Here is a 12330-nt window from a genome sequence, read left to right as displayed (position 1 = left end):
TATACGGTTTGTGTTTCTATAATCTGAATTAAATGACAAATTCAACTTAGAAAATGTGATTGCTATCAAAATTGAATATATGCTTATACGTGATAATGTACATATATGAAATTGAGACATTGGTTGCATTGAAAAGTGAAATGAAACTCTATTAACTGTTTTAGGCTGAGTCGAATATAGATGACATGCCATAGGATAAGAAAAGTTCAGAGATTTCTTTGACCCCGAATCGATGAGGCACTAAGTGTCAACTTATATAGCATTTGACGTAGTTATTACTTTGGATTTATTCGATGAGACATTGGGTGCCAAATTGGCGTGTTGGTTGGATCCGTGTGCATCTGAGTCCGAGTCATGTTAATATGGGAAATTAAATAATAAATTTATGTGTTTGATATTGAGATGACAAAAATGATAAATGGATAGTAGATGAGAAATAAAACATGAAATGATGAAATGAGATGTGAATTTTGAAATGAATTCAAGTATTGATCAAAGAGATGAATTATGCCATTGCATGAGTTGAAATATTCAAGTGCCATTGTCATGTACTAAAACATGGGGAATATAGTGGATGTGAATAAAGAATGAGCAAATTTATATTATTGATTTGAAACATATGATCATAACATTACTTGTTGCATTATTACATTTTATTTTTTCATGTCAAGTTTAAATTGTTTGGAGTATAGAAATACCACTAAGTTATACTCAACGTGCGGTTTTGTTTTCTGTGCTCAGGTTAGGTACCTTCAACTTATTGTTAACTCAGCATCCAGTAACAATCCCGAGCTCAAGTGTGGTGATGTTTAAATTTGTAATGGCATGTACCTAGGGGGTCCTTTGACAATGTTGTTGATGTGATGATATTTTGGGTTCTTAATGAAATCATGGATAATTATATATATGGTTACAGTTGAGGCAATGTTGGTATGATAGATTAACCTAATGTTTTGGTATGTATTAGTTTAAAGTTTAGTAGCTTAAGTAGCTAAATGTTAGTCCAATTATGGAAAAATTTGGTATGAATGAAAGCTTTGAATGGTTGATGCTTTGCTAGTATGTTTGATGATATAGAATGTGGTACCAATGAGGGTACATTGGTTAGACATATTAGATGATTGATTTGGCCTATTTTGAGAATGTTTAATGGGGGTTTTGAATAGGTTAAATGGCTGATAATTGAGTTGCTTAGTGCTTAAGTAAGCGTGATTTGGTAAACTTGAGTTTTAAGGTACATTAGGTGCACACGGTCTGTCACACGGTAGTGTGTCACACATGGGCAATGCACACGGGTGTGTAGGATAGTCACACGCCCATGTCAAGAGCCATACGGTCTGTGACATGGCCGTGTGACCCAAGTCAGTGAGTTATATGGGCAGAGACACGGCTATGTGTCTCAGGTCAGTAAGTTACACGGGCTGGGACACGGCTGTGTGTCCCGACTTCGAAAGTCACACAGCCTGAGGCATTCCACACGGCTTGGCCACACAGTCATGTGTCTGTTTTTAGGTATTTTTGAAAATTTCCCTAAACTTTCAGAATTGTTTCAAATTAACCCATGTTTATTCATAGACTATTTTTAGGGTTCCGTAAACTTGTATTAAGGGCCATAAAAATATTTTTACCTTGATTTTGAATGAGATAACAAACCTAAACTAGGTGAAGTAGGTCATTCTACTAATATCACTGAAGGTAGTAGTAGTAGCAATAGAAGTCGGAGTATGGTTCAATACTATGATGCTAATAATTGGAATAGTCTTGTTATGTATCCAACTTCTAGTTTTCAAGAGGGGATAAATAATAATAAGAGTGTAGACAGTGGAAGATCAAATTTAGCATTGAATAGCATGATACATTAATCAATTATATAAGAAACTATTATGAAAGTATTTGGTTGGCATGATCTATCTCTGTATGATATATTGTTGTTAATAGTTAGCATACACCATGGCTTATGATGTTAATAAATGTTCTAATTGATTAGTAATGCTCGTGACCCTAATTTGATGACAGAGAGGGGTTAGGGGTGATGCTTTGTCTTGAGCATCAGAGCGGATGACTCCTAGAAGATCATTAGATGAGCACTTATTAAGTAGCTTTTGTAATGGTATATGATAAGCGAGAGTTCAGCCACGATACTTTAGTGGCATGACTTTGTGACTAAATAAGTTTAAAATTAATAGGTGAAAAGCCAAAACTTAATTGTAAATTATTTGAATTCTAATTATATATGTCCAATCGTCTCTATGCTAGCTTGAAATAACCATAAATGAATTGCATATAGAACCAATAGATAGCAATGAATGGAAATGATGAAGTAAGAGAAATAGATCACATGAATCACTATACTTAGTGAATACATTTTCTCGCTAAGTGTAGAAATGACTTGAAAGTTAATTTAAGGTTCTTTGAATTATTATTTAATTAATTATAATTAAATTATTAAAATTTAAAGATGAAATTAAATTAATTAGTCATTATGAAATTTGTTGACTAAGGGAATTAAATATATATTTCGTAAAAAATTCTATTACGGTAAAGTTTTTAGACTTTAATAGAATTAGAGTTGAGTTGAGAAAAAACTATTTAATTGAGAAATTAATTAATTTAATTTATTTAATTGATTAAATAATGCTTATTTTGGGCAATAGGAAATAAGTATTGGGTTGGATTAAATTATAAAGTGCTGGATTAAAAGTCTAAGAAGCACATATAATTGGATCTAATACATGAGAGACCCAAATTGGCCTTCATGAAGCATGAGGGGTGGCAACCCAAGTAGAAAATACAAGGGTGTACCGCCGCCTAGTCTAGTTGGAGTAGGATTGTATTTTCTATTTAAATATGATTATTTATCAAGGGTTTGCTTAATCAAGATTCTTGTACTTCCCTCTATAAATAGAGAGCACCGGTTGATCTTAAAAATACATATTATACATATTTGATATATCGTTATTTTGCCAGAAAGTAGTGGTTATTTATTTATTAAGAATAAATTTTATTTTCTGAGAATTATGAGTTGTACCAGTTTATAGAGAGAGAAATTATTTATTACAAAAAGTAATTAAATTGTTTCTTTTCTGTGTTTTTTGTTTGTGTTGCTCGAGCCCATACTTGATGCAATTCATGCTATAAGGATGGTATAAGGATAATGGATAAGGCCTTTCGGTTGAAAGTCAATATCGACTTGAATCTCCTTCGCACAAAGCATATGTATAATGCTAGTTTAGGGTTTATTATAATAAATATCACAAATGGCTCGATTTTAAGAATTTTTTAAAACTTCTGCTGTACCAATAATAACTATTTTCTTAACTGATTTTCCAACAACTCTATAGTGAAAAAGGAAATTGAAGCCTTGGCCCAGGACAAGGCTGAGGAAGGGATGGCCCCTGCAACATCCTAGGATTCGCAAAAGAGAAATATTATTGAAGAGAGTCCATATAAGGACTCATCTAATTCAACTGATGAATCAGAAACACATTCAGACCCCAACTTTGTAAAGGACATACCTCTAAAAGAAATCATTGGTGGTAAGCTCATTCCAATAGGCCTAATGTGCCTATGACAACCCAATAACAGAACAATAGACTAAAACAAGTTGGAGTGCCATCAATGTAACACCCCACGCTTGACTCGTCCACTGGATTTGGGTATGGAACGTTACAAATGAACTTATACTTAATTTTGCTAACTTAATTGCTATAAAGCAGAATAATAATAAAACAAATCTAATAATGAAATTTAAAATAACAATTATAACAACCAAGGCCTTATGCCATTGAATACTTAATCTTTCTAGTTTCGATCTTTGATCAAATTGTTTATTACAATTAGACGCTTAAGATTTTTAACTTAGGATTATCTAATTCGAAATCCAGACTCAAAGGACATCGTCTGGTTACTCTATAATTTATCTTAAGGAAAAGCTTTCAATGGTACCCCTTTCCTATGTGCATGACTTGAGCTGTTTGCAGACCTCAATCTCACCATTCCATTTGGCTTGGTCCCTCTTCTGAGTCCTAGATCAAACTCGTAAGTCCTGTGAACATCAGCCATACTGTTGTAAGTTCAATTGAACTTAGTGAGTTCCTTCTCTAAGTAACACATAAATAAACTTCTATCGCACGAGGGTAAACAATGTAAAATAAATTAGGTTTAAATTAACTCCCTATTCACTCAATGTGAGTGTTCTTTATCAGGGTGATGAACTCCACCTGATTTTTCGAGCTACTCGGGTCGCCATGAGACCTTCCTCTGGTCAGACTCTCTCTTTTGACGATACCCTTGACATGTTGCCATATCAGTGGGTCTTATCCTTACTTCTTATCTATCTTTTCTTTCTTTCCTTCGCGGACATCCATAGTTGAACCAGTCCTTGTCAGACTTATATTTCCCACACCATGATTCTGAGAGACTCGTTGACATTTCTATAGTAGACTGATCCATCCAGCCTCGCCTACTCTAGCGGACTATTCTCTTTTCATCCTATTGGTAACAACGTTGGGATTTCTTCCAATAATCTGCCTTATGCACTGACTGACCTAGGACCTCACCTATCCTATGCGATGAACAACTTTATCATCCTAGTGGGCTATTGCTTATGACACTATACTAGTCTACCATCTTATTTGCTCGTTTCCTCTTTATGACTATCCTTATGGCTACGTACCCACAATAGAGTTTCCTTAAAGGGGAATAGTCTTGATAGACATTCTGTCCCCTGGAGAGAATGCTTATTCTGGGAATGGAATTCATGTTCCCCTTACAATATTTGCTTCTTGCATACCACTTCATTGAGCACTTCCTGATGGCTCTTTATTTTAGATCCTTGCTTAAGATCCTCAAATGATTTTCTTTTCTTGCATTTCCATATTTAGGCCAGCTTCTACACGGTCTATCTTTCTCTAATTTGTGTCGAGTCTTCGCCCATGTCTTAATCTTTATCACTTCCATCATTTTGGCAGATTGTTCTAGACCCGCATGTCATTACTTACACTTTTTTATAACTCTTTTTCCCCTACGCGGTTTCTCGTACTTGGCACACTAGTCGTATACTCCTCACATGAGGTCTTGGCGTACTTTCTGTATCTGTTCTATGAGGGACTCTATGGGTTGCCGTAGCTAGAATATGATTTTATGCCTTTTTTCCTCGATCTCTACGTCCCATCGAACTTACCTCGTGTTTACTATCCTCGCAGACTTACTTCATGTTTACTGTTTCGGCAAAGTTTATCTGTTCTATGTTTACTATCCCAACAAACTATCTATTCTGTGTTTACTGTCCTAATGGACTTTCTTAGTGGATTCATAGAGTCTTTCATCCATGGTCTTACTCATTATACCTGGTTGTAATAGCGTCTTTCATCTATGGCCTTACACAATTTGCCTTATACTTTATATCTTGTCGCCATGGCATCTTTCATCCATGGTTTTGCGTAATATACCTTTCCTGAGTACCATGCTGCCATGACGTCTTTCATCCATGACCTTACACTACGTACCACATGACAGATTGTCATATTACGTACCACATAACAAATTGCCATATTATATTTCATCTACTGCCTTGCGCCATATACCGTCGTCACGGTGTTGCCCCAAAGGACCAGTCGATACTACCGTAACGGTAAATACCATTCCATGGTCCATCTTACCCGAATCCTCCTCTCAACACCTGGTTTACACCACCTAACATTGATGCTCGAACACCGCAAGGCCCGAAGCTTCGCTTGAGGCGGTAACTAATGGGTTATCTCCCCATTCCCATCCTAACTTCATCTAACCCCTTGAGGTTTCCCCACAAGCATGCAATGCATGCTCATATCATCATATTTCATGCCCATACAAACATGACATATTTAAACAACATAAAACCTAACGACAGGTTTGGAGTCTGGAACTCACTTGAACCTTTATCGTTCTCATAGCTTATTCTTTCTCTCGAACACCAGAGCTTCCTTTCTTCAGATAGTAGCTTACAACAAAAAATCAACTGGTTAAACTTATGCTACATCTTAAAAGTTTAAACTTTCATAAGTATGTAGAACCCCTAAAACGATTCTGAATGTCCGTAACCATATTTACCTATCTCACGTACACAGAAAGGCTAAGAACCTTACCAGCTTATTGGTTTTCCTACTTTTCCAGCTCCATCCCTCATGAAGTCTACTCCATGCAAAACCTTCCATGGCTATTCCTTGTTCGAGTTATTGAAGAAGATGAAGAACGACAGAAATGAAACAAGTCAGGAAGAAAATCATCACTGGGAGCCATCTCCTAGCTATTTATAGCCTTTTCTGTGCTATTTCCCATCCTATGAGAGCCATCCATGTCAAATTATGAATTCTCCAACTAAGGAACTGACTGCTTCCATTCTAACTGAACAGAATTGGTTCTCAACTATGTCCAATTTAATTTTTAGCTTTCCCGTTTCTCCCAATATAGGCTACCAACTTGCGGTCTCTTTCAATTTAGTCCCTTATTCATTCTTAATTTCAGGTTTGTTGGAAACCGGGTGTTACAATCAATACCGACTGAAGCTGTAACTAGTGCAAAAATAGAGGAAGATGCCTTGTTGCAGAAGGAAGACGAGACTTTTCTCACTTCTGTTTGCTCCAAAATGTACCTCACTTTATTAAAGAATAGTTTTATCGAGGAGTAGAACATAGATGAAGGCAACAACATTGCAGGGCATGGCATAAACAATCTTGACAACAAATACCTCACTAGCTTTGTCAGCTTTGTGAATCCATATGTGAGGCAGGTGGTGCTCGAATTCTATGCCAATATTTTGAGAAGCATCACCGATGATAGGACAAATTCTACTAGAAGGTGTTTGTTTGAGGGAGATGGTATGACTTCAGTCCTGCTCTGATTAAGAAGGTGATAAAATGCTATTGTCAAAACATGGTTTACTTGGAGGAATCCTTAGACACTATTGCCTCTATTATCACCAAGAATGTCTATCTCACCTGGCTCGAGAAGAGGAACATTCGAGCCTTATCCTTGACTATTGTCTACGCAGCATTGTTTGGCATTGCCATAATGAATTTGTTGCCCAATAGCCAAAGGGATGTAGTGAGCAAGAAGGCAACAATGCTTATAAAAAAATTTGTTGAGATGGTGGAGTTTGACCTAGCCTAGCTGGATTATGATGAAGTGGTCTAACATGCTGAAATTGTCCACACTAGGTACTTTTTACCCTGTCCATCTATTATATTTCAAGTACTTATTTCTCAAAATTCAGACTTGAAAGAGCCACCAAACAAACTTAGAGAGTTGTTGTTAAGCTCAAATTCTCCCAAAAGTGGCTTGAGGGTAAGCACATCTCAACTAATCCAACTGATCAACTTGTTGAGGAAGAAGATAAACCTAAAGTTGAAGCACTTGAAGTGGCAGTTGAATGCCCACTTCTGCGAGCACTTTGAGCAATATTGTTGATATCTTTCTTCTTCCATTGACTCACATAATCGAGTCATTGCCAAGCTTCGATCTGAGATAAAAGTTATCTAACAAATTAACGACTAAGAGATTGCCTTATACAATGATCTTTTCATTCACCCTAGGTAGTAAATTTCTTGCCCATCCCTTTCGGTTTGCAAAGGTGTTCCCATGCCATCATCGACCAACCTTAACCCTCTGTCTTTGGCCTACAGGAAACTACACCATTAGTCACTAAGTTATGGGTAAATTTTCATTTTAGTCACTTAACTAAAATACATTATAATTTGGTCATTGAACTATTCAAAAGTTTTCATTTAAGTCATCGAGCTATTAAAATTAATGCTATAAGGCTTTATTTATCCGCACTAACTGCACCAATTGAAAACTCTCTTCTCCTTTCTCTTCTACAGTTCATTTTTTTTTTCATGAAACAAATTTAGATTTCAGGAATTAGTGAACCAAAATCTAAACAACTTTTTCTTTGATTTCCGACAATGACCACCAAGTTGACTCGAATCTAAGGTATGTTCTTCTACTTGCCAATGAATACTGATCCACTGTACAGATCGTTGAATCACCGCTTGGATCTCGCTGACGAAACTTTAAAAAAAATATTAACAACCCAATAACATAAATAAATTTTTTTGAATAGTTCAGTGACCAAATTATAATTTGTTTTATTTAAAGTGGCCAATAAGAAAACTTACTCATATTTTAATGGCTAAAGGTATAATGGTACACTTTACCCAAAAATTTTCAACTCCTACTAGACTATATATACAGATATATAAACTTATATGTTAGCTAACAAATGATCCAAAGCTTTTCTTTTTGTATTTTACTGAACTTGAAACATATTACAGATTTTAACTCAGCCTATACATATACCATCTTACTTTTTGAAGTTTTTACCAAGAAAATCAGTAAAATAATTTACTAACAAATTTTACTTGCTGCATTGCAACAAATCAAAAACAAATTTTATGGATAAAACTAAAAAAAAAAAAGAAGAGGGGAAATTAAAGTAAAAATGACTAACTTCAGAACAATTTGGAAGTGCCCATAAGTGCTCTTCCATATGCCACAGGTAGTGAAGCAAATTTCTTTACTTTCCCTACATACGCTCTTTTGCTGAAATTGTTATAATCATTTTCTTCAATGACGTCTAGTATCTGTCGATACAGCAACAATGATGCCCACACCGGCCATCTGCTTGCCGCATTTAGCTCGGAAACACCCTTTTCTGCCTCGTCGAAGAACATCCTCGCTCGTTTTATCTGATCTTTCATGAAGTTCCTCCACTTATCCGTTACTTGTCCACGAAATATGTCATCGTCCGACAGTCCGAACTGTGCCAGTTCATCTTGGGGTAGATATATTCTTCCTCTCCTAGCACTAGGGAAATATACAAACTATGAGAAAACACTAAAAGGAGTTCATCAGAAAGTGAAAATTATAAAAAGTTCAGCGACCATTGGACTTACTCTTCACCAACATCTCTAAGTATATTAGTAAGTTGATTAGCAATTCCGAGGGCTAATGCGGCATTATAGACACTCTCCACCGATGCTTTTGATTCAGGTGCAATCCCCATTACCGGAACACTCATTAGTCCAACTGTCCCGGCAACGTAGTAGCAGTAAAGGTAGAGCTCATCAAAATTCATATATCTGGACTTCCTTAAATCTAATCTCATTCCTTCTATCATGTCCTTGAATGGCTGAAACAAAGAAAATCCATGTTTGATTCACAAAGATCATGCAAAATATCAAGGTCTTTGACTCTATAAAATGTAGCAAACCTGTATATCTACAGGGTACTTTGAGACAGTATCGGATAAAGCGGCATCGAGCATATCATAAGGTCGACCTTCGAAAAGATCATCTAATCTTTTCTCCCATCGGTCAAGTGCCCTTGGTGTAATATGTGAAGCATTAGGTCCATCCACAAGCTCATCTGTTCTCCTACACCAAACTGCATACCAGAGGACTAAAAATTTAATATCCAACTGTGAAAACATTCAGCAATGATACTCAAATTCAGACCCTATTATCGAATTCTACATAAATTTTTTAATGTACTTGGAAAGTTATATCCCCCTACTCATATCTGAAAAGTGTTGAACAAAGAGCCAAAGCAGTATAGGACACAACCAAACTTTCATCAATGAAGCAGCCTAAGAATAGGAGAAGTTAAGAATCCAAGGCTTGCTCAATGCCGCGGCACCCTGCACCGATTGCACTAAAGCGCAGGTCCGACTTCAATTATTTTTACAGTATTTATCATCCTAAATGTTAGAACTAAAGCTACAGGACATTGCATTACAGTTTAACCTTGAAAGGCATGAAAGCAATCAGATGATTTAAAACAGTGAGTTTGCCAACGGATAGAACACAACTAAAATCAGTGAACTGAAACCATACATACCGTAAATCGCCCACACAGCTCTCCGACGCTCTGGTGTCATAAGTAATGTACCTGGAAAGAAATAACATACAGTCATTTCCATGTTCTTCTTATCATAAATTAAAAATCTTTTTGAGTATTTTGATCAAACAAAGTACTAATACTACTTAAAAACAAACCATTATTTGTTCAATTGGAACCTTATTACAAATGTTAGCAATTAAAATTCTTTCTAAGGTATTATTGAGGATGGCAAATATGGAATTTTCATTCAAGTTTTCTCACCCTTTTCTCGGTAGCCAAACAGCCTAATCCTAAAGAATATATTAGAAAACAAAAAAAAAATTACAGGGAATCAATAATTAAATAAAACAAGGGTCAAATCGAAGCCATGTGCAAGAACTTGTAAAAAAAATATAATAATATTCTAATCATACACCCAATTATCAAAATCAAGATCTAAATACTTTTAAAATGGACAGACCCCAACAAGGAAAAAAAAAGGGAAACCAGAAAATATTAAAAAGAAAAAGGATGAAGAACAAAGTACCCAAATAGAAAGTCTTAGCATATTCAGCACATACTTCACCACACCGATCATAAGCTTCATTCAAAAGATCCCAATCAGTGAATCCATCAGTTTCAGTTCTTGTTCCTAAATCCAAAGGTTTTTTCCCCCTTTGTTCTTTAACCAAAGCAGCTTGCTTTAAAACCACATCATAAACCTTCTCTTCTGAAGATCGTGCTGGGTTAGCCACTGCACTTGAAATAGCTGAAACCCCAGTAGAAAACTTCACCTTTTGATGTACCCTACACCTTTTATGCTTCCCACTCCTTGGTATCAAGCTAAGTAAAGCTGTGGCATTCCCTTTGGGACATACCACCCAAAGAAGAACACCAGCCATGGTTAAAAAAAAGAAGAAAGAAACACCCAAAGTATGTTGTCTTTATGAAACAGTGTGGAACCACTTAGCTCAGAGAGAAAAATTGGGTGAAGATAAGTAGTGAGAGATGATAATAAAAACCAGCGAATGGCAATGAGAATTTGAAGCTAAAATGTCCACCACTTTTTCTTTTCTTGTTTTTTTTTTTTTCCTTTCTAATCTTTAAATGCTTCCAAGGACACAGGATATACCACGTCGTCTTCTTACAAAAAGGGGAAAAGGGAGTCTCTCACATAAAGCTAAAGCTTATTTTCTGGAATAAGCCCCATCACTCTGTTATCTCACACGTATTTTTGTGGACACCATTGCTTCATATATTTACCGAATTCAAGCCACATCTTAGAAGTGGCAATTGGCCGGATTTGGCTTTTCTGGTTCGGTTTTTTTTAGTGTGTGATGCATATGTATGGCAAGGTATTATAAATGCATTTGTTTGGTAGGATTAATAAGGAGATAAAAGCTCATTTATTAAAAAAATAGATAAATTAGTTTTTTATATTAAATTAAAGAATATATATTTTTTTATTAAAAATTTTATCTATTTTTACGATTAAAAAATAATCGTTATATGTTAACATGAGGTAAATGTGGTATGTCACATGTCACTGTTTAGTTATTCCATCATCTACGTCAATTTTTAACAAGACAAATAGATTGAATTTTAACACAAAAATTAATTTACTTTTGGATATAACATACAAAAATTAATTTATTTATTTTTAATAAAACGAGCAAAACGTAATCCAACTTACTGTACAAAAATTTTATGGTAACCTATTTAATATTTAACATTTAAATTTGTTTTAATTTAAAGGACGTTGTCAAATAGTTTGACAGATAACAAAAAAAAAAGTGATATCAAATTTTAATATTAAAAAAGAGAGTAAAGTATTAAAAAATATTTTATGGGTATAAAATATGGGTATGTAGCATTATCCGAAGTAGAAATTTGGAAAGGTAGAATTATTGGGGAGAAGCTTGATGGTTGGGCCAGCCATTGCCATAAATGCATTTGATAATATTGTTTACTCAAATAGTGAATGCATAATGTAGAGTTGACTCATTTTGTAAATTATTCCACTGTAACTTCAAATGGTGTACATTGCAAAATGGCCACTACCTCCTCCTTTTAGGAAAAATAAAAAGCACTCGGATTGGCTCATGGCTGCCGTCAAGCAACTTTTAAAGTTTTTTTGTTTTATATATATCTATATATATATTAGAAGTTATTTAATTTTTTTTATTTTTTTAATATTATTTAATAATATGAGAATAGCTTTTTTGGAGGGATAACTTGACACATACGAATGTTAGAGTTTAGGATGTTTGTTAATTTTTCTAAGCTTTCCACACCCTTTTAGCATAAGGGTAATTATCATGACATGATTTGGAGTATCTTGATACATATTTGTGTCGAGTTCATTGTAATATATTTAAAATTTTAACATAACAAATTATTTTAATTTTGAAATCGTTGAGGATAACATATAAAGGGTGTCAAGTTTTAAATAATAATTAAAAATAGATAATG

At 34.9% G+C, this 12330-nt stretch overlaps 1 protein-coding gene across 1 annotated transcript; it reads right to left on the bottom strand.

Annotated features, from left to right (window-relative positions):
- Window positions 1–8261: 8261 nt before the first annotated feature.
- On the bottom strand, window positions 8262–10949 carry LOC105798105 (phytoene synthase 2, chloroplastic). The gene is made up of 5 exons (XM_012628021.2): window positions 10406–10949; window positions 9877–9927; window positions 9251–9423; window positions 8934–9169; window positions 8262–8844 (listed from the first exon to the last, which is right to left on the bottom strand). Exons 1-5 carry the CDS (start codon window positions 10758–10760, stop codon window positions 8490–8492), a joined length of 1170 nt encoding a protein of 389 aa, XP_012483475.1. The 5' UTR covers window positions 10761–10949; the 3' UTR covers window positions 8262–8489.
- Window positions 10950–12330: the final 1381 nt, after the last annotated feature.

Source organism: Gossypium raimondii, chromosome 9 (genome assembly GCF_025698545.1).
Source record: "Gossypium raimondii isolate GPD5lz chromosome 9, ASM2569854v1, whole genome shotgun sequence".
NCBI lineage: Eukaryota > Viridiplantae > Streptophyta > Magnoliopsida > Malvales > Malvaceae > Gossypium > Gossypium raimondii.
Note: the sequence above shows the minus strand (reverse complement) of the source record. Positions and strands in the feature narration are given on the sequence as shown.